Source organism: Ascidia mentula, chromosome 9 (assembly GCF_947561715.1).
Source record: "Ascidia mentula chromosome 9, kaAscMent1.1, whole genome shotgun sequence".
NCBI lineage: Eukaryota > Metazoa > Chordata > Ascidiacea > Phlebobranchia > Ascidiidae > Ascidia > Ascidia mentula.
In genome coordinates, this window is record NC_138574.1 from 12,698,773 (window position 1) to 12,720,991 (window position 22,219).

Here is a 22,219-nt window from a genome sequence, read left to right on the forward strand (position 1 = left end):
GACAGTAACATTATTTCAACCTTAGGCGAATAATCATTAGAAAACCAAAATAGTCATAATAATATAATGTTGCTAATGGGCAAATAAAAAAGTGACGAGTTTGGCTCGGGGTTTTTTAAAAAAAACAAAAGCACCTACATTTTATTTTCTATTCATGCATTAAATCTGCAGACCTATCCAGTCGTTATTTCAAGGGCTGAACCGGTTTAGCTTAAGTTCTTGATTTTGAAACACTCCGGCAGTTCTTGGCCCAAGTGCCACTCTTTAAACGAGTGATAAACTTTCGACCCGTTGCCGTAAACTCTGTTTTCCCAAAGTTTGTTGCAAAGTTGTTTGTAGCCTAAATCTTTCGGTTTTAAAACTTCGCCAGGAGGCGGTTTCCGTCTCCATTGAAGGTACTCCGCGTAAGCAGTTGCGTTTGCATCCAGGTAATTGAGGAATTTCGCCAATGTGGCTGGATTGGGAAAGTCATCGACATGTACAAATGACCCAACGGGGATAATTTTTTCTACGTCAGCCTTTGGAGCTCCCAAAATAACGGGTACAGTCCCAGAACGAAGAGAGTTGCTCCAAGTTTTTTCCGTGACGTAATCCCGACAATGAAAACCGTTCTCGAAGGCTAGAAAGAACTTGAAAGTGGCAGAATATCTTCGAAACTCCTCAGAGTTCCAACGTGTCAGGATAATATTTCCGAAACAGCCACCACGCTTCTCTACCCGCAGTCCGTGTTCTTCCAGTTCCTTGATATACTGCAATCTGTACCTGGGCCCGTCACCCCCGGAACATCGACCAACTGCCGCCAATGCTGTAAATGAGGACGTTTTTCCGGCAAGCAGTTTCTCAACAACTTTCTCGCCGTAGTAGAGATCTTTTTCTTTCCTATCTTCTCTTCCAGTCATAAGTCGGTCCTTTATAAGCGTAATAAACATCTCGTTTAGCAGTTTTTGTATAAATAACGTTAAACAAACCAATAGACCTCACAGTGATAAACACTGGAAAATATTCCTAGCAGAAAATCTACCTTGCATTTCATGAGTTTATGATATCCATTGGTGAGCGTATAATTGGCCCGCCGCATGGCAGACGAAACGTCGTAAAAATACAGTACGTTTATGCCAGAAGATCAGTACATTTTTAATTGCAATATGCCTGGCAGCAACAGGAATTTCATATTCGTAATTATGTTAGTTATCTCGAGAATAATAATCTTATAAACGTATGGCATTTCGTTTAAAGCCAAGTAAGTTAAATTTATTTCCATTTAAACGCAAAAAGCACTTGCTTTGAAAACAGAATCAGCCCGGTTTGCTGAAAAGGAAAATAAATATATCGCCCTACGGGGTCTTCAATTCCTTTTTTAAATACAATAGATTCTAAATTTTTGGTTCCGCATTTAAAATAGAAGAGGTTCTATTTGATAAGGAAATATATAAAAGGCCTGCGCAGTGGGGCGATCCTGCCTTGCTATGCGAAAGCATGGTATTACTTCTACTATGCTAGCAAATTCCTTTTCAGTTGACCATGCTGGCTCTGTTTGCAGAGCAAGTGCCTTTTGTATGTTCATCCGTAAAAAGGGCAGTGATCGCCAGACATTCGTCTGCAGCTTATGTTTGAGTTCCTTCATTCAGTAAACGCTAAATTGAATTTTAACATTTACAATTTCCGACCATAGGTCGAAGCGAAGTGGATTGATCTTACCATGAAAGAATACGGAAAATATACGTCTGAATCTCGTCTGTAAGTCATCGTCCAGTTAAAATAATCCTTGTCGATGTAGCTGTAGTCGTGGCTGTAAAACGGCCAGGGCGGCTCCAAACTTAAGTAAACGAAGAACTGTTCAGGCCGTCTGCAGTAAACACAACTCATGAAACTTCCTTGTGTGATCTTGCTATGACATTGCGATAAACGTATGGTTAGTATGGAATGTTGCATCTTTTGCGAAAGTTTGTCTCTATTTATATGGGCATAGTGTTTCTGTATACTGTGGTACAATCAGTTGTTCCAGCCTTGACCCACCATGCTTTACAAATACAAGCAGTCATGGTTATCATCACCCAATCAAAAAATTTCCACCGTTTATCTCCGGCCATTCTAATCACACAATCGGCTGTTCTGCGATTATGTCTTGTTCGGCCAAGCAAGTGAATAACGTACGAAATTAGTGCATACACAATAGGTTTAGGTATGGTGTTGCCATGCTTGATAATTAGCTAAAAAATCTACTAAGGTTCAACTGCGGCATTGCGACGCTTGCGCGGCGTGTGGTTGTAAGGTATCAACCCGTTGAAGGCTCGAACATGTTTGCCTTATATGATTTTAGCCCTATAGTGACTAAGTTAAATATCTCTAAGGTGCCTTGCATAAAATTGAATTTACGTACAATAATACAAACACTTTAATTTTTCAGAGATTTCAGGTGATTTTAAATACTTAAAGGCAAATTTTCGAATGCGGTATAATATTTATTTCGAAATAATTTTGATCACATATATGACGTGTTATTTTTTGATAAAATTTGGCGATTTCGTTTTCAAAATGTGGTTTTGAAATTATGATAGCCTCATTTGATTGCATCAGTTAGGAATAGTATTGTGTAATTGTTAGCATTAATAGTGGCAGATGCTTCTGTTTTCAAATTTTGTGGAACAACATATAGGCTACCTTTAATTTAACTATCTGGTGTAGGTATTAAGAAAGGAAAACCCATGTTTGTGCAATGATAAATTTGAACGTATAATTGAGAGAAAAAGATGCAGCACCTACAAAAGTTATGGCTGCAGATTTTATAATTAACATTACTAACCCAATGGTAAATACAGTACATTGCAGCTTGTTATATATTTGTTAGTTTCTAAATTACTTACATAAGACTTTGTCTCTGTTGTTTTTGTGTCTGAGGTACTGGTATTGGTTAGCCTACATAAAGTTGCTATATTGTTAAAAAAAAGCCATAATATTGAAGACTTGCAGAAGCTGCTATATTGTTAGTTTTAGAGAAAATTTGCCTAACTATTTAGTTATGTTTAGTTATGTGCTATTACGTGTTTGATTTTACAGTGATTGAGAAAAAATCCCATTTCTGTCCGGTGTGGAGAACTGCGATGGTGGGCTAACTCATATTTACGCAAATTGTTTGTTTCAAGAAATTAAAGAAAGGTTATTGGAATGGTTGTATCAATAATAATTGTATGCAGGGTATATGATTCAGTACGTGTGGGAAATAATAAGTTAAGGTTAAATAGTACGCCTGAACAAGCACAGCTATATTGTTCGACCTAACTTCAGCAACAAGGATGTGCCAAACAAGATCCGCATCTACAGCTATCGCTGGTAGTATTTCTTTGTCGAACTTTTACCAGAATATATGTCTGGCTAAGGTTCGACATCCATGTGCCGGCCATACCTACCTGCCAAGCTAACCAAAGGAAAGCGGTTAAGCTCTGGGGGAAATTTTTTGATCGGGCAAAAATTATTATCAAAAATTGTAAAATACTACATTGATTCTTTTAAAAAACTTTGACCTTGCTTTTGGATTTGTCACAGAATTGGTTCCGAACGCTTGATTGAAACGAACCACCACTGAATCGCTGATGCTCATACGTTCCAAGTCAGTTGTTGTAACGCATTTGTGGCCCAAAGATGTTGTGATGATTTCCGGGTTGAAGAATGGTTCTATGTATCCGTACGATAACAATATGAGAGGCGGTCCCGTATTTTTGACGATGGGCAGTATGCTCGAAGTGTTTGCAATCAGATCCTCAATATGGCTGGATTGGTAACCACTGCAAAATGAAAGAACGTTTCAACGCTTGCTGCTTGTTTCAGAGCCCTTAAACCATTAAAGCTTAAACCATGGAAACCATTAAATGAGGAAATGACGATTCCCGCCGGCGAATGTAATATATATTCCTTTTTATCTAATCCTGATTTTAAAGCAAGTGCCTTGTGTGCGTAACCTTAACGAAAGGACAGTAATCGTCTGGCCTTCGACTACAGTTTATGGTTTGAAACCTTATTCAGTAAACGCTAGAATACAATTTAAATAGAACCATTTACTATTGGATCTAACACCATGATATTTTGCCTTACACAATAGGCTGATATAGTAAATGAACTATGATTACAACATTAGGAATGCATGTAACTATTTAGCAAAACATCAGCTAAACGTACCCACCGTATTGTCACCAACTTGCTCTTATGATGATCCGCATTTTGTAACATACGCCAGTGGATTCCTGAAGCCAAGATACAGAGGAACACAACAACTCCTCCTTTCCATAGAACAGAACGCAGTTTGCATGATGGGATTTGCATATCAGGTTGACTTGATATACTCAAAAATTGCAATGAGCACTGGATACTTCAATGCCTCTGTAAAAATGGTTCAAAATAGCCAAATCCGTGTACAGTCTTTCAGTACAAAAAACAACATTGCACCTTTAATGCTTTAACCAGCTGGATCTAGTCATATTTTTTCTGTTCAAATGATACAGGCTATTAACCCTAATCTCTAAAGTGGACAGAATCTAGCCTCTGATGTTGCACTGTCTTAAAACCAGCGACAGCAATTAGCGGATATGAAATGTTTGAAACAAAGTGTTTCTGATTACCGTCAGTTGGTTCATTAATGAAATACGAAAAATCGATTTCGCCTACAAAGGCACCATCAGTTTTTAAGAAACACTTGGTTTTAAACATACAGGCTATTATTTTGTTTGTCTTTAATGCTGCTACATGTCGGTAGTGATTTTATGTAGTAACTCTCGGTCACTCTGTCAGTTAATTCAAACAGATAAAACGCACATTAGCCAATATTCAATGTAGAGCAATCTAAGAAAAAAGTGTTACTACATCTGTTTTTATCCTGCAATGATTTAACTTCCAACTCAAAACGAAACATTTCATAATTCCGGACCAATTGTGAAACAACTTGAGATAGGCAAAATCTTTCAATAAGGTATTTCAATCACTACTGTTTACATTGTTATCAGGCTCTTTGCTACCGCAGGATTAATCATTAACATCTTGTCATCTGTTTCCAAGGCGAATTTACAGGTCGTTGTCATATGTACCCTCTTGCTGAATACTGCATAAATATGCCTGGCAGCATCAGTAACAATTTATATGTACCCTACTTCCCCTTATTTGCGTCGTAAAACCTTGCTGTTAAAATTTCAACCAGTACACTTACAATGGTTGATAATATTAATTTAATCTTGACGTTGAGTGACGATTTGTGTCGTGCCTGTGCCACCTTAGAAAGACTTTTGTTACAATATCCAAATTTCTTTCTGTGAAGCTTTCCATACACAATGGCGGAAATCAGCCGCCACGAGAGGCCGTTTCAGGCGGAGCAGGGCTAACATCTGTCAAGCGCCCGACCCCCCCCCCCCTCCCAAAAAAAAAGCGCCCGGCCCATATAACAAGAAGAAAACCTGATCGTGATTCCTGGTGAGAATAAAAAATAGTGTATAGGCCTAAGTGACCATGATCATTACTTTGCTTGGTAATTTATGGATTTCTACGTTTTTGTTGGGATTCCACTTGCTAAGCTCTAAAAGTACATTTGTGGCTAAAAACACGTTCTTGACTTAGTTTTTAATCACACGGAACTCCACGCCGTGCAAGCATCAAACCTCCGCCATTTTTATACCTAGCTTATTCAATCCACCAACAATGTCCGTTCATTTCAAAATTATAAAGTAGGTATAGTTTTGTTTCAGTTTGTCCACAGCCAAAACAGAAAGTTTGTCTAACCCTGCTCTACATGATGCAAAATAACTAAACCAACTCTGGAACATAACTGACGGTTTTATATATCTTTAATACGAACAACATGCTACAGACGTTTCGATTGTTTTCTAATGATTGTAGAAATCAATCGAAACGTCTGTAGCACGAAGTTCTCTACCCATGTATTGGCTATCTTGTTCGTATTAAAACAACTATATTCTGCGAAATTGAACTTCGTTTCAACGTTTTGTGCTGCAGAAACTGCCACAAAATAGCATGATATGATATACAATCACCAAAGATTAGTGTTCTATATTTATCGGCTGCTCCATGGTTGGAAAGAAATATACCAACCGTGCTAGACATGCCAAAAAAATACTTAAAAACATTGGGAGACGATCAGCTTCCTTATCACTGCAAATCAGAAAACCATGTATTTACAACGTCCTGGTTATATAAATACTACAAATTTACCCCCGCACTGAAATTCCTCTACACCAGTTTTTAAAATGATTTACTAAAATGATACAGCCATTCAATCACCAGACCAGTTAAACAAACGCTAATGCATACAAACTGACATCACTTCCATTTTATGTGACTAATAATGATGCATTTCCTTAAAGTTAAAACAAATCATCTAGGCTGACCTGATGCGAAAATAAAGTGCTACTCTAATGACTTGCCAGCTATAGTTTTATTGGCTAACAAGAATCGTGCACACATCTCAACTTCGTGCATAAAACTTCGGTACTTATTTTGGGGGCGAACGGGTGTGAAAACATGCTTGGCGTCTTGTCTGACTTCCCGATAGTTTGTGTGTTCCCTGTTGCCCATAGCGTTAACAGTAATTTCTCAGAATTAAAAACAACTTCTGTCTGAACGGAGTTTATTTAAAAAGAATACATCCTTCGCTTAATAAAAGCATCTTCAGGTTTTTTATTTAAACAAATCAATAAGTGTATAAAAGACCTGTAAAAAAGTGACGAGTTTGGCTCGGGGTTTTTAAAAAAAAACAAAAGCACCTACATTTTATTTTCTATTCATGCATTAAATCTGCAGACCTATCCAGTCGTTATTTCAAGGGCTGAACCGGTTTAGCTTAAGTTCTTGATTTTGAAACACTCCGGCAGTTCTTGGCCCAAGTGCCACTCTTTAAACGAGTGATAAACTTTCGACCCGTTGCCGTAAACTCTGTTTTCCCAAAGTTTGTTGCAAAGTTGTTTGTAACCTAAATCTTTCGGTTTTAAAACTTCGTCTGGAGGCGGTTTCCGTCTCCATTGAAGGTACTCCGCGTAAGCAGTTGCGTTTGCATCCAGGTAATTGAGGAATTTCGCCAATGTGGCTGGATTGGGAAAGTCATCGACATGTACAAATGACCCAACGGGGATAATTTTTTCTACGTCAGCCTTTGGAGCTCCCAAAATAACGGGTACAGTCCCAGAACGAAGAGAGTTGCTCCAAGTTTTTTCCGTGACGTAATCCCGACAATGAAAACCGTTCTCGAAGGCTAGAAAGAACTTGAAAGTGGCAGAATATCTTCGAAACTCCTCAGAGTTCCAACGTGTCAGGATAATATTTCCGAAACAGCCACCACGCTTCTCTATCCGCAGTCCGTGTTTTTCCAGCTCCTTGATATACTGCAATCTGTACCTGGGCCCGTCACCCCCGGAACACCGACCAACTGCCGCCAATGCTGTAAATGAGGACGTTTTTCCGGTAAGCAGTTTCTCAACAACTTTCTCGCCGTAGTAGAGATCTTTTTCCTTCCTATCTTCTCTTCCAGTCATAAGTCGGTCCTTTATAAGCGTAACAAACATCTCATTTAGCAGTTTTTGTACAAATAACGTTAAACAAACCAATAGACCTCACAGTGATAAACACTTAAAAATATTCCCAGCAGAAAATCTACCTTGCATTTCATGAGTTAATGATATCCATTGGTGAGCGTAATTGATCTCACCGCATGGCAGACGAAACGTCGTAAAATACAGTACGTTTATGCCAGAAGATCAGTACATTTTTAATTGCAAGATGCCTGTCAGCAACAGGAATTTCATATTCGTAATTATGTTAGTTATCTCGAGAATAATAATCTTATAAACGTATGGCATTTCGTTTAAAGCCAATTAAGGTAAATTTATTTCCATTTAAACGCAAAAAGCACTTGCTTTGAAAACAGAATCAGCCCGGTTTGCTGAAAAGGAAAATAAATATATCGCCCTACGGGGGTCGTCAAATCCTTATTTAAATACAATAGATTCTGAATTTTTGGTTCTGCATTTAAAATAGAATAGGTTCTATTTGATAAGGAAATATATAAAGGGCCTGCGCAGTGGGGCGATCCTGCCTTGCTATGCGAAAGCATGGTTTTTCTTCTACTATGCTAGCAAATTCCTTTTCAGTTGACCATGCTGGCTCTGTTTGCAGAGCAAGTGCCTTTTGTATGTTCATCCGTAAAAAGGGCAGTGATCGCCAGACATTCGTCTGCAGCTTGTTTGAGTTCCTTCATTGAGTAAACGCTAAATTGAATTTTAACATTTACAATTTCCGACCATAGGTCGAAGCGAAGTGGATTGATCTTACCATGGAAGAATACGGAAAATATACGTCTGAATCTCGTCTGTAAGTCATCGTCCAATTAAAATAATCCTTGTCGATGTAGCTGTAGTCGTGGCTGTAAAACGGCCAGGGCGGCTCCAAACTTAAGTAAACGAAGAACTGTTCAGGCCGTCTGCAGTAAACACAACTCATGAAACTTCCTTGTGTGATCTTGCTATGACATTTCGATAAACGTATGGTTAGTATGGAATGTTGCATCTTTTGCGAAAGTTTGTCTCTATTTATATGGGCATAGTGTTTTTGTGTACTGTGGTGCAATCAGTTGTTCCAGCCTTGACCCACCATGCTTTACAAATAGAAGCAGTCATGGTTATCATCACCCAATCAAAAAATTTCCACCGTTTATCTCCGGCCATTCTAATCACACAATCGGCTGTTCTGCGATTATGTCTTGTTCGGCCAAGCAAGTGAATAACGTACGAAATTAGTGCATACACAATAGGTTTAGGTATGGTGTTGCCATGCATGATAATTAGCTAAAAAATCTACTAAGGTTCAACTGCGGCATTGCGACGCTTGCGCGGCGTGTGGTTGTAAGGTATCAACCCGTTGAAGGCTCGAACATGTTTGCCTTATATGATTTTAGCCCTATAGTGACTAAGTTAAATATCTCTAAGGTGCCTTGCATAAAATTGAATTTACGTACAATAATACAAACACTTTAATTTTTCAGAGATTTCAGGTGATTTTAGATACTTAAAGGCAAATTTTCGAATGCGGTATAATATTTATTTCGAAATAATTTTGATCACATATATGACGTGTTATTTTTTGATAAAATTTGGCGATTTCATTTTCAAAATGTGGTTTTGAAATTATGATAGCCTCATTTGATTGCATCAGTTAAGAATAGTATTGTGTAATTGTTAGCATTAATAGTGGCAGATGCTTCTGTTTTCAAATTTTGTGGAACAACATATAGGCTACCTTTAATTTAACTATCTGGTGTAGGTATTAAGAAAGGAAAACCCATGTTTGTGCAATGATAAATTTGAACGTATAATTGAGAGAAAAAGATGCAGCACCTACAAAAGTTATGGCTGCAGATTTTATAAATATCATTACTGACCCAATGGTAAATACAGTACATTGCAGCTTGTTATATTTTTGTTACCTTCTAAATTACTTCCATAAGACTTTGCCTCTGTTGCTTTTGTGTCTGAGGTACTGATATTGGTTAGCCTACATAAAGTTGCTATATTGTAAAAAAAGCCATAATATTGGAGACCTGCAGAAGCTGCTATATTGTTATTTTTAGAGCAACTATTTAGTTATGTTTATTTATGTGCTATTAAAAAGTGTTAAATTTACAGTGATTGAAAAAATCCCATTTCTGTTCGGTGTGGAGAACTGCGATGGTGGGCGAATTCATATTTACACAAATTGTTTGTTTCAATAAATTAGAGAAAGGTTATTGGAATGGTTGTATCAATAATAATTGTATGCGGGGTTTATGAATGAGTATGTGCGGGACATAGTAGGTTGAGGTTAGCTGACAACCCTAAACAAGCACAGTTATATTGTTCGGCCTATCTTCTGTAACAAGGATGTGCCAAATAAGATCCGCATCTACAGCTATCGCTGGTAGTATTTCTTTGTCGAACTTTTACCAGAATATATGTCTGGCTAAGGTTCGACATCCATGTACCGGCCATACCTATCTGCCAAGCTAACCAAAGGAAAGCGGTTAAGCTCTGGGGGAAATTTTTTGATCGGGCAAAAATTATTATCAAAAATTGTAAAATACTACATTGATTCTTTTAAAAAACTTTGACCTTGCTTCTGGATTTGTCACAGAATTGGTTCCGAACGCTTGAGTAAATCGAACCACAACTGAATCGCTGATGTTCATACGATCCAAGTCGGTTGTTGTAACGCATTTGTGGCCCAAAGATGTTGTGATGATTTCCGGGTTGAAGAATGGTTCTATGTATCCGTACGATAACAATATGAGTGGCGGTCCCGTATTTTTGATCATGGGCAGTATGCTCGAAGTGTTTGCAATCAGCTCCTCATTATGACTGGATTGGTAACCACTGCAAATTGAAAGAACGTTTCAACGCTTGCTGCTAGTTTCAGAATACAGCTTAAACGCTAGAATACAACTCAAATAGAACCATTTACTAATGGATCTAACACCATGATATTTTGTCTTACACAATAGGCTGATACAGTAAATGAACTATGATTACAACATTAGGAATGTATGTAACTATTTAGCAAAACAACAGCTAAACGTACCCACCGTATTGTCACCAACTTGCTCTTACGATGATTTGCATTTTGTAACATACGCCAGTGGATTCCTGAAGCCAAGATACAGAGGAACACAACAACTCCTCCTTTCCATAGAACAGAACGCAGTTTGCATGATGGGATTTCCATATCAGGTTGACTTGATGAACAAAAAATTGCAATGAACACTGGGTACTTCAATGCCTCTGTAAAAATGGTTTAAAACAGCCAAATCCGTGTACAGTCTTTCGGTACAAAAAACAACATAGCACTTTAATGCAACCAGCTGGATCTAGTCATATTTTTTTCTGTTCAAATGATACAGGCTATTAACCCTAATCTCTAAAGTGGACAGAATCTAGCCTCTGATGTTGCACTGTCTTAAAACCAGCGACAGCAATTAGCGGATATGAAATGTTTGAAACAAAGTGTTTCTGATTGCCGTCAGTCGGTTTGTTTTTGAAACATCAAAAATTGATTTCGCATTTTACACTGAAAATGATTGTAGAAATCAGTTGAAACGTCTGTAGCATGAAGTTCTCTACCATTGTATTGGCTATCTTGTTCGTATTAAAACACCTATATTCTGCGAAAATTAACTTCGTTTCAACGTTCTGTGCTACAGAAACTGCCACAAGATAGCATGATATACAATCACCAAAGATCAGTGAACTATCAGCTGCTCCATGGTTGGAAGGAAATATACCAACCGTTGTAGACATGCCAAAAAATACTTAAAAACATTGGCAGACGATCAGCTTCCTTATCACTGCAAATCAAAAAACTATGTATTTACAACTTCCTGGTTATATAAACACTACAAATTTACCATCGCACTCAAATTCCTCTACACTAGTTCTCAAGAGGATCTGGAAAATGATACAGCCATTCAATCACCAGACCAGTTAAACAAACGCTAATGCATATAAACTGACATTGCATCTATCACATCATATTTGAGAACAATTACCAGTATTATAGTACTATTGTTAGCAAGCAATTGCTTTGTCCTCACAACAACCGGTTACAATTCATCATTTATGCGGACTGACAAGCGCCTCGGCTACGTCATCAAGACGTTCGACAACAATCTTGTCATCACCCTTTCCATCGTCATACGTCAACACCAACGTCATTTCTTTCTTTTAACTGAGCTCTCTCTGGCTATATATATTACGTGCATATTCATCAGAGACCCAGAGACCAGGGAGAGAATCACCAGAGAGAGAGAGACAAACTAAACCAGTGCCAAACAAGACCATAAGTCAAAGAGTAAATCAAAAGAAACAATACATGATTTGCACCAACGCCAATGCGCGAGAATCGGGGTCATAGGTTAAGTTGTGCTACGCGCGTTTTTCTGTGTAGAAAATGTTTGGTCTTGGTTGGTAAATGTCAAAAATATCAACAGTTCTGGGATGTTTTTAATTTTTTTGTAGCAAAATGGAAAACAAAGACCCTAAGTATGGCATAGGCGTTGCAAACGTGGACAGTTGGGAGTTTGCGGGAACATTTTAAGCTGTTTGGTTTGCAAACCAATAACAGAACAAAGTCGAAACATGTTTCTTTGGTCTTTTCCGCAGATGTTATGGGTGTGCAGTAAAGAATTAAGTTGTTAAAATCACAAAGAGAAGTAGCCTACATAAGTATATGACGTTTTTCTGAAAAATAGCAACTGCTTGACCCATGTGATGGCATTGCAAAGGACAATCTGCTTTGTCTAAATGAGAACGATGTTAATTTACATGGACAAAAAGCTCCCAAATGTCAACCTATAAGCAGAGCATTTGAATACCTGACGCTTGGCACCGAAAACCTGAAGGTTCATCCAGCGTCCCCCTGCCCATACTCTCGCATTCCCCATCCTTTTAAACTGAAATACTTTGGGCAAAAATAAACCAATGAATGAATGAAAAAAATACCTGGAGTCTCATTATATTAAACCTTTGAAATGCTGCCTACTGCAGAAGTACTGATTTTTCACATCCAAGTGTACACCATCCCAAAAGATTTTCCTTGTGCTAGACAATCTGGAGAAATTTTGCGGGCATACTGCACCTGTACAGGTAAGTTATTTGGGTAGTCTTATTAATTGTGAAGTAGCCTAAAATAGGAAATCAGTCTGCCTTAAAACCATTGCATTTTTTTAGATTAAATCAGAACTGCAATCACATTGCAGCATCGAGCTGAAGCTACAGCAAGTAAATTAAATAAGAAATCATACACTTCTCTTCTCTTTCAGAGGAATGTATCAAACTTAAAATTTATGGGTTCATTGAAAGCTAAAGAAATAGATTTCTAACAATCTGGCTTAGACAAAACAAGTGATTATTTTTCTTGCACATTGTTAAACTGCCCTTCTTATGTTGTACTTGTTTATTACCTCCTTTCAGTTCAATGCCTTTGTTGTTCCTTTCAGTTTACTGTCATATTACCTCATTTATTTGAAAATTCTTGTGTTCACACAGTGCTGGTTGATTTATTAATGTTATGTGCAAACATTTGTTTGAGAATTGATTCTGGGAATCATTGATGCTTTTAACGAAGCGAAATATATTTGTCTAATTAAAGAAGACTGAAAGATTTTAACCTGAAACGAAAGTTTCCTAGACAGTTGCAAACATTTGTATTAACACTAAATTATGCTTCTTTGTGACAAAAACAAGAGAGCAACAATTTAAAATAAACCATGTGAACAATATTTCTACTGACTAAGTAGTTCTATTAGATGACACACAGCGGCACATCATGACAATATCATCAATAATATGAACAAAATACAAAACATTTCAAAGCTTTTGCTTGTTCTACATATATACGATGATGGGCCAATTGTTTAGTTTTCTGGACCTCCTACCAGGTGGCTTCAATAAATTACAACGTCTTATAAGCAACTAACAAATGTGAAAAATCCTGTCAGCCATCACAAAGTCGCCAAACAGTGGTGTGTCGACTGCCTCTTCCATCAGAAACAAAATGAAACTGTCTTGATTTGTAAATACATTTTTAGGGGTTTCTGTACAGTCAATAATGTATTAACTTCGTTGTAAGGAGGTTTTTGAAAATGCTCAGATAGGTCAACACATTCAAGTCAATACCGTGACTTTATAGTTGCCATGAAAGAAATTTGGTTAATGTTGTTATGATTCTTGAAAGCGATGAACAAGACATGCCAAATCACAGTGCTAAATCTTTTTCCAACAGTTCAAATCGAAATCTCATGAATGTCATCACTAACTCATCATCAAATAACAGACATATACAGGTTTGTTTGCTTCTTGTTGCATTGCAACTTCAACCTTTCCAGTATTTCATCCCAAGTAACTTAAAAACTGATTTCATTTTTTGTAAAATTTTACCAGTTCATCAGTTGTGAGAAAGTTAAATCCACATCGGCGTTATTGCAATACATTTTGTTTCGGTTTAAAGAGTTCACTTACATCTGCAACTACCACCTGCACCCAATGTAGAACTTTGTTCAATTGTTTTCTGACGTGGAGTTTGCAAGATCATAACTTAAGCAGCTGTGCTTGTCAACCAGATGGTGGTTTTCTAGCTTTTATGACACTGGCTGTATGACCCATGTGTAAATCTGGAGCTGGATAGTCTGGATTTTGAGTTGTTGGCCTGCCTTCAATGAAGTGCTGTTTGGAGCAAATGCGAGTCCGAGTCCATTTGCGTTTTTCACAACCTTTCCTTTTAACACAATTCACCCATTGATCATGATCTTCTTTATGTTTTGATTTCGTTGGATACGGGTGAAGTACGAATGGAGAATCACATACGCACCAAGGCACCGACTACCACATACAAGATTGCATTCATGAATTTCGCACTGTTTAGATCTCCACTGACGCAGTTTTCTTTGATTGTTATTGCAACCAAATACGCAACATCCGAGTCCTGGCATTCAGTTTAGAACCAAAGCCGTATAATAAACAAAATAAGTGACTATTTCCAAAACTTACTATCACACAAAACAGTACTTTGCTCGCGTAGCACAACTTAACCTCTGAGGCTCTGACCCCGAGCTGACACTTGGGGCGCTGTTTTGGTGCAAATCGTGTTTTGTGTTGATTGTCGCCAAGCTATACCAGTTTTATTGTTTAAGTACCGATTGATGCGTGGTTTGTAAGTTGTCGATGGTTTTTGTTTGAGTGTTAACGAATTAAATTGAAGGATCAATCTTAAAGGTCTACAGTCTTTGTTTGAACAGTAACCAGGAGTCAGATATACGGCAGTGTTATATTTTGTACTACGTTCCACGAACGGTCAGTGCACTGAAATTTTACACTGAAAATGATTGTAGAAATCAATTGAAACGTCTGTAGCATGAAGTTCTCTACCATTGTATTGGCTATCTTGTTCGTATTAAAACAACTATATTCTGCGAAAATTAACTTCGTTTCAACGTTCTGTGCTACAGAAACTGCCACAAGATAGCATGATATACAATCACCAAAGATCAGTGAACTATCAGCTGCTCCATGGTTGGAAGGAAATATACCAACCGTTCTAGACATGCCAAAAATACTTAAAAACATTGGCAGACGATCAGCTTCCTTATCACTGCAAATCAAAAAACTATGTTTGCAACTTCCTGGTTATATAAACACTACAAATTTACCATCGCACTCAAATTCCTCTACACCAGTTCTCAAGAGGATCTAGAAAAATGATACAGCCATTCAATTACTAGACCAGTTAAACAAACGCTAATGCATATAAACTGATATCACTTCCCTTTGATGTGACTAATAATGATGCATTTCCTTTAAGTCAAAACAAATCATCTAGGCTGACCTGATGCTAAAATAAAGTGCTACTCTAATGACTTGCCAGCTATAGTTTTATTGGCTAACAAGAATCGTGCACACGTCTCAACTTCGGGCGTACAACGGTACTTATTTTGGGGGCAAATGGATGTGAAAACATGCTTGGCGTCTTGTCTGACTTCCCGATAGTTTGTGTGTTCCCTGTTGCCCATATAGCGTTAACAGTAATTTCTCAGAATTAAAAAACTTCTGTCTGAACGGGGTTTTTTGAAAAGTATACATCCTTCGCTTAATAAAAGCATCTGTAGGTTTTTTTATTTAAACAATAAGTGATGTATTGGACAATTGCTGGTGCATTTTTATGTTTCTGCTGTTTATATTTTGTCTCCGCATATTAGTTTTTCGTGTCGTAGCTAATATTCTTCAATTACAAACAATCAAAAGGGACATGTTGAATTTTGCGTGATATCATCAAAATTGCCTGTATATAGGGGAGACCGGGGATACCTCGGACACGGGGATACCTCGGACCAGGTATTTTACGTCACAGTTAGGTATTGTTAAGACACTTTTACAAAAGCTTTATATCTCCATCAAACGTTAACAGGAACTTTGGAATTAAATCATGTCTGCTTAAAAAGTTATAATCGAAAAAGTCAATTTATCAGTGAAACCAAGTTTTTTAATTTGTATCTGGAAGGTTATATATCTGTCACAGTTAATCAAAATGCAGTAATTTTGGGTTGATTGCATAATCAAATATGTATTCTTGGATAGGCCAATGATGATTTTGTTAAATAAACAAAAAAACGTCTGTTAAAACTTGCTGTCCGAGATATCCCCAGTCACGTCCGATGTTACCCCGGTACCGGGGTGACATCGGACATTTGAGACCTGTTCAAAAAATGGGCTCAATAAACATTTTTAGTGAAGTAAAACGAACGAAAAACCTTTTGTTTTTTGAGTAACGCTTTACTACTTACAACAAAATAAAATTTAAGAATGAGGTTCATAATTTAAAAAAAATATGAACAATTTTCCCAAAAACCGTCCGAGCTATCCCCGGTCTCCCCTACCAATAAACGGTGACCAATAAACACAAATAAACGCAATACTGTATACCTTACGATTTTCCGACTATGCAGATATATGTGTTTCAATTTCTCAGGTGTATTTCTTTTCTTAGGTGTTGTTGCAATTAAAAACACAACCTAAATATGTTATGTGGCTATGTTGGTGTCAAACGTACGCAACTCATACATGCAGTTATTCGTTTGTTCTACTATCACAGATGCTGTTGGTCTCCAACAATAGCAAATAAGTAACTTATGCAGCAAATGTTCATTGCATACGTTTATCGTTTTCGATCATCCACCTACACTATCACCACAATGTCTAGAGGTCAACGAGTTGCAACGTACGATTCTTGGGCAATGACTTTATGCTATTGTTAATCCTAAAAAATATTTTCCCACCCCTGTTTGCCAGGCATGATATAATTTTGAAGTATGTGGCAATAAGTCAAGGTAAATTTTTGATCTTAAAAAAAACGTTGGTTTAATAATATTCAATAGAAAAATTACACCATTAAAGTCTGAAATTGCTAAATATACTCTGTGCCATTTTCAACATTCTTTCTGGCTTCAGTTGAAAGCATTCAGGGTTTTCTTGGCCCAAGTACCAGTCTTTAAACGAGTGATAAACTTTCGACCCGTTGCCGTAAATTCTGTTTTCCCAAAGTTTGTGGCAAAGTTGTTTGTAACCTAAATCTTTCGATTTTGAAACTTCGTCTGGAGGCGGTTTCCGTCTCCATTTAAAGTACTCCGCGTAAGCAGTTGCGTTTGCATCCAGGTAATTGAGGAATTTCGCCAATGTGGCTGGATTAGGAAAGTCATCGACATGTATAAATGACCCAACGGGGATAATTTTTTCCACGTCAGCCTTTGGTGCTCCTAAAATAACTGGGACAGTCCCAGAACGAAGAGAGTTGCTCCAAGTCTTTTCCGTGACGTAATCCCGGCAATGAAAACCGTTCTCGAAGGCCAGGAAGAACTTGAAAGTGGAAGCGTACTGCCGAAATTCTTTTGAGTCCCAAGGATCCTCAATATGATCGTAAAAGCAGTGGCCGCGTTTTGCTAGTCGCAGCCCGCTTCGTTCAAGAAGCATTACATTCAGTATACGATGTTTTGGTCCTTGCGCACCGCCGCAGTGACTGACTACAGTTAATGCTGTAAATGAAGCCGTTTTTCCTGTAATTATTCGCTCAACCACATTGTCGCCATAGAACAACTCTTTAACTTCTCGATCGTCGGATCCACTGAACAGACGATCCTGTGAAAGTTATGGGTAAACTTTTGCTGCATGCACAGAAAACATGAATTAAAAATCTGTTGTGTCATGCGGATTTGAAAGACAGTGCAAAGGTTACTAGCATTTTCTATACAGATACACCTCTCTGCAATATCTATCTGTCAGTGACGCAGTGTAGATATTAGCCATATATTGGTTTATTGTGTGATAAATGAAAGTTTAAAATCGTTTATTTATTATATGAATATAGCAGATCGTCTTACCAATGAGTTGTATGGGAAAAATACATCTGAATCTCGTCTGTAAGTCATCGTCCAGTTAAAATAATCCTTGTTAACGAAACTGAAGTCTTTGTTTTGGAATGGCCAAGGGGGTTCAAGAGACAGATAAACAAAAAATTGTCCCGGTCGCCTGAAAACAGCAGGCATTGTGTGCAGAATGTTAAAAGAATTTAGGGTTCAAGAATTAATGACTCTCGCAGAAGACAGCTAACATATAAATCTATATCGAAGTCGGCCATATAATGGTATTGTGTGTTTTCTTTGATCGTCAGGTTTATGAAATTAAGCTCTGAAAGGACTTCTAATCACTAACGGGATGTTAGTTAACAAAAAAAATCGCCAGTTAACAAAACTTTGGCCGCGGGTAACTCAGTCATCTTACGAGTTAGCGACTTGTTTTTTTGTTACATGTAATAGATCATAGGCTGAACCTTCCAAGATATTAAAATATAAAAACATATTTCAAAAAAAAGCATATTAACATTTGAATATGATTCTAATCATTATAATCAATACCTAGCTTTTGGCAATGTAATGTTGTTGGCCTCGTATGCCTGACTGAATCTAACTACTACAGCATCGCTCGAATTCAGAAGATCCAAGTCCATCGTTGTAGCGCATTTGTGTCCTAGAGTCGTGACGATCTCCTCTGGATTAAACATAGGTTCGATGAAACCGTACGATAAAAGTATCAGCGGTGGAACCGCATGGGCTTGGTTTTCATTCATTTGTGGAGCGGACGATCCCGACTCGCCTGCAGGCCATGAACTCTCCACTTCCGTACGTTGTGTATTTCTGCAGGCAAGGTAGACACTTTAAATTATGCCATATCGATTACAAAATACAGTCGAATTGCCGAAATTCTTTGTTGTTTTAAAAAATGTATACCGACAAGACAAGATGTTGCACTATTTGAAATTGCTACAAATTCCAGCGCAAAAATAAAATAGCAAAATAAACAAAATTTTCCCATTTTTTAGGTAATGGTTTGGAAAGCTTGATATCCCATATTACATAAGTAAGTTATGTTTATAAATTGTGTTGCGTTCCAAGATGGGTGCCAGCATTTGGGAAGAATTGCACTAATATTTACCTAAACTTCGATGCCAAGATTGTAACCACCAACCTTAAAACATCCAATGTTGGTGAACGTGCTCCGTTTGGTTTAGATAGACTCGAATATAAGTATGCAGTTACAATGCATCCCAACAGAACAGCACTTGTACCGGCTTTGAAAAACCAACCTCGATACCCATGTAGCTTAAACAACATGTCCTATGTATATACTAGTATTTCTCTATAGTATGACTGATAAAAATTGTTCAACTCTGGAAGAAAATTTTACACCGATAAATTTAATTTATATTCTGCCTTTTTTATTGCCTAAATTCCTCAGTGCTAAACTGCATGTGCTATATGTGGATTGGACACTACGTCTAATGCAAAAGTAACCTTTCTCGCACAGGTTTTTGTGACTCAAACATGATATGTTGATTCATTTATGCGAAGAGGCGGTGAACGTTACGTATAATGTAATGACAACCTATGCTAAAACCAAACCTTTGAATAAACTTTTGTCGATATCGCAACTGCACACATGGCCCCCGGCGGTCTGGAATTCACAAATTTGCCCTATCTGGAAATTTTGGCCGATGTATATTTTACTGCCTACAACTCGCATATCTACAGTATAGGTAGTGTAGGAATATAGAAATGTTTAAATGTGTAAATGCTGGAGGTGACTGACGAATTATTGTATAGTTTGCCATTGTAAACATTGCCTGTACCTTATATTATACAAATGTATCTATTGTCTGGTATATATCAAACTAAATAATTAAATATATTATTGAAAATATATAATTGCCAATAATTACACGCTAACGGTAACAGAACATACGCACGTTTTGGGCTTTTCACAATGTACAACTCGTGTTGATTTTACGCAGACCTGTAGAACATTGGTTAGTTTAATCGTGGGAAACACTTCGCGGACAAGAAAAGCGTTGTATGGCGGTTGGGATGACAAGTTGATATTGGTGACATGGGTCGTGGATTGCACTGGACATAATCAGATTGCAAATTTCTAGTTATACTGTGGAACGTGTGATTCCCTTAACATGGAAAACTTTTAAGCAACGCTATAAATTAGTTGTGTTTAGAATAACAGTTTACTTGGCTGATGACAATTATATGCTTAATATACGCTTTATGGGAGTATGTATGGGTTTGGAGCTGGTATCCGGTGCAGTTCGTGGTCAAAAAGCACGGCAGGCGATTTTAAATGTAATATTGCAGACGGTATGTAAGATTCTCTATTCACGTTTCTTTGACCACAATAAAGACGTTTCATCAAATTATAGTTCTGGTACATTGTGTGGCGGCACATTTCCCTAATTAACGTTGCTTTTGTTTTGCTTCACGACGCTGTATTCGCACAATCACGTGTTCTGTTTCCGCCTGCTGTCACAACGATTAGGCTTTAAATAATATGATTTCCATTTTTTACTTTCACGCTTTGTTGCGTATTTTAAATTTTAATTCCTGACAATGACTTTTGGTTCCAAGCTGGCCCATCCCGTCAATATATTGTAATGTGTAATCTGTTTTCTTCTCGCTATTTTCGATTGCTATTGGCGGGAAAACAAACTATGTTATGTTATATGATATGCTTTTGAAAGAAAAAGACCCTTTCGCAAGCACTTTTTTTATTTTATTTGTCTTTCGCTGCATATGTACAATGTGTGTGGCTGTGCACAAGTAAAAAACAAGTTGTTACTGGCACTTGTGAAAAACTGAATGCGGATTGTTATGCTACACAGGTAACGAAAACCCTGCCCGGCAGCAGATTGTTTGGAGTGAATCGAGACCGATAACAGTTGGGAGAATTAGTTGATGTTTGTGAAGTGATTGCACTGGCCAAAGTCTAGTTGTACACAGCTACCATACTAACAAACATGCCGGATATGTTCTTGCTCAACTCAAAGCATTGGCATGTAAGGCAGAAATCGCCACAGTCTTGGCAACGAATAGGAAGAAATTTTAATAATCAAGGCCCATATGATTAACATTAGATTTTGAAGTATTAAAAAGTCTTCAAAACAAGCTCATGTGGAAAATCTATTCGGTCTTTTATGTATTTTGAATCAAATAGACATCACACTGACCTGCTTGAGACCTAACAGATACAAAAAGGCAAAAACGTTGCTTTTAATTTTCTTTCATGAAAATGATTTGAAACGAATCGTTCTGGGAAACTAACAAATGAGAATTAGAACAGGAAAAGATAATTTTGACGCAAGTCACTAAATTTTACGATTACCATGAATAAACTTAGAAGCAAGCATGATTATATAGCTTTAAAACTAAGGTTGTTGGTCTTCTGGATTAAGAGCGTTGTTGGCGGCTGCAATGAGCTGCTTGGTCATTTGCTTGCTTGCTTGAAAGATGTTGTTGGCTGATTCGCCCAGATTGTGCTCACTAATGAAGGTAGTAATTCTCTCCCTGAGACACAAGGTACAAATATACTTGTTTTCTTGGCATTGTTTTAAGTTTCGCTTCTACAAAATCTGTCTAAAATTAACAGAAGGTCATTTTTTGTTAAATCATAGGTCATCTTAAGAACGTGATGTCAGTCACCCGCTCTTGCGAAGTTAGGCTTACTTGGCTTGCTGAATCTTTTCCTGTGCATCTTGAACGTTCATGTTTGCAAACTTGGCTTTCAACCGAGTCCACCAGTTACCTTCAGAAGCCTCCACCTCGACATCTGAAAAACATTCGTTCAACATATTATTTTGAGAAAAGGCTGATTACGTGTCAACTTTTTGTGACAACATGGCATGTTCAAGACGGATAATAACAATAAAACTTTAAAGCAAAGCAAAACAATAAAACCACTCACTGTCGCCGACAGGGAGAGCCTCTGATGAGCACACCAAGACCAAACCAACCAACAAGGTCAAAACTGCTAACTTCATGTTGTTGCGTTTTTTTTTTTTTTGGAACTAAGTATTTAATTTTCTGCAAAAGTGCGCAAAAATATTTCTTGAAACCTGAGAGCAACGACTATTCCTTTTAATGATAAAGTGATACCCTTGTCGCAGAATTCCCAGAAACCGCAGGTTTGAAACCGACAGTGGGTATCTTGGAATAAACACATTAAAATATATAAATTAGCTCATGATTTCTAGTTACGCACCACGAGATGGTAATGCTGTATCTATCAGCTTTAAGTTTATACGCGTATGCTTCTTTTTAGCT

The 22,219-nt window shown here is 37.5% G+C and overlaps 4 protein-coding genes across 4 annotated transcripts; all 4 read right to left on the reverse strand.

Annotated features, from left to right (window-relative positions):
* Positions 1-206: 206 nt before the first annotated feature.
* Positions 207-4,317, reverse strand: LOC145914615 (4-galactosyl-N-acetylglucosaminide 3-alpha-L-fucosyltransferase FUT6-like). The gene is made up of 4 exons (XM_083002434.1): positions 4,178-4,317; positions 3,522-3,782; positions 1,699-1,846; positions 207-908 (listed from the first exon to the last, which is right to left on the reverse strand). The coding sequence occupies exons 1-4, from the start codon at positions 4,315-4,317 to the stop codon at positions 207-209; spliced, it is 1,251 nt and encodes a 416-aa protein (XP_082858560.1).
* Positions 4,318-6,833: 2,516 nt separating this feature from the next.
* LOC145914616 (4-galactosyl-N-acetylglucosaminide 3-alpha-L-fucosyltransferase FUT6-like) lies at positions 6,834-11,729 on the reverse strand. The gene is made up of 6 exons (XM_083002436.1): positions 11,646-11,729; positions 11,423-11,462; positions 10,604-10,799; positions 10,134-10,394; positions 8,323-8,470; positions 6,834-7,535 (listed from the first exon to the last, which is right to left on the reverse strand). Exons 1-6 carry the CDS (start codon positions 11,727-11,729, stop codon positions 6,834-6,836), a joined length of 1,431 nt encoding a protein of 476 aa, XP_082858562.1.
* Positions 11,730-16,669: 4,940 nt separating this feature from the next.
* LOC145914617 (4-galactosyl-N-acetylglucosaminide 3-alpha-L-fucosyltransferase FUT6-like) lies at positions 16,670-19,231 on the reverse strand. Its single transcript, XM_083002437.1, has 4 exons — positions 19,086-19,231; positions 18,476-18,754; positions 17,942-18,089; positions 16,670-17,699 (listed from the first exon to the last, which is right to left on the reverse strand). The coding sequence occupies exons 1-4, from the start codon at positions 19,229-19,231 to the stop codon at positions 16,956-16,958; spliced, it is 1,317 nt and encodes a 438-aa protein (XP_082858563.1). The 3' UTR covers positions 16,670-16,955.
* A 1,984-nt stretch (positions 19,232-21,215) lies between these two features.
* Positions 21,216-21,981, reverse strand: LOC145914352 (uncharacterized). The gene is made up of 3 exons (XM_083002174.1): positions 21,861-21,981; positions 21,623-21,725; positions 21,216-21,463 (listed from the first exon to the last, which is right to left on the reverse strand). The coding sequence occupies exons 1-3, from the start codon at positions 21,934-21,936 to the stop codon at positions 21,325-21,327; spliced, it is 318 nt and encodes a 105-aa protein (XP_082858300.1). The 5' UTR covers positions 21,937-21,981; the 3' UTR covers positions 21,216-21,324.
* Between the last annotated feature and the right edge of the window lie 238 nt (positions 21,982-22,219).

Bases quoted from the DNA above. Each gene is read 5' to 3' on its own strand.
- LOC145914615 (XM_083002434.1), bottom strand. From the start codon at position 4,317: ATGCAAATCCCATCATGCAAACTGCGTTCTGTTCTATGGAAAGGAGGA. The intron at 1,847-3,521 runs GTCAAAGTTTTT...TGTTTACTGCAG, and splicing joins GTGACAAATCCAAAAGCAAG to ACGGCCTGAACAGTTCTTCG. The intron at 909-1,698 runs GTAAGATCAATC...ACGCTTATAAAG, and splicing joins ATTTTCCGTATTCTTTCATG to GACCGACTTATGACTGGAAG.
- LOC145914616 (XM_083002436.1), bottom strand. From the start codon at position 11,729: ATGACGTTGGTGTTGACGTATGACGATGGAAAGGGTGATGACAAGATT. The intron at 10,800-11,422 runs GTAAATTTGTAG...CCATTTTTACAG, and splicing joins AGAGGAATTTGAGTGCGATG to AGGCATTGAAGTACCCAGTG. The intron at 10,395-10,603 runs GTGGGTACGTTT...TTCAATTTGCAG, and splicing joins AGCAAGTTGGTGACAATACG to TGGTTACCAATCCAGTCATA.
- LOC145914617 (XM_083002437.1), bottom strand. From the start codon at position 19,231: ATGTTGTTTAAGCTACATGGGTATCGAGGTTGGTTTTTCAAAGCCGGT. The intron at 18,755-19,085 runs GTTGGTGGTTAC...CCTTGCCTGCAG, and splicing joins CCAACATTGGATGTTTTAAG to AAATACACAACGTACGGAAG. The intron at 17,700-17,941 runs GTAAGACGATCT...TAACTTTCACAG, and splicing joins TTTTCCCATACAACTCATTG to GATCGTCTGTTCAGTGGATC.
- LOC145914352 (XM_083002174.1), bottom strand. From the start codon at position 21,936: ATGAAGTTAGCAGTTTTGACCTTGTTGGTTGGTTTGGTCTTGGTGTGC. The intron at 21,726-21,860 runs GTGAGTGGTTTT...AATGTTTTTCAG, and splicing joins GGCTCTCCCTGTCGGCGACA to ATGTCGAGGTGGAGGCTTCT. The intron at 21,464-21,622 runs GTAAGCCTAACT...CTTGTGTCTCAG, and splicing joins GAAAAGATTCAGCAAGCCAA to GGAGAGAATTACTACCTTCA.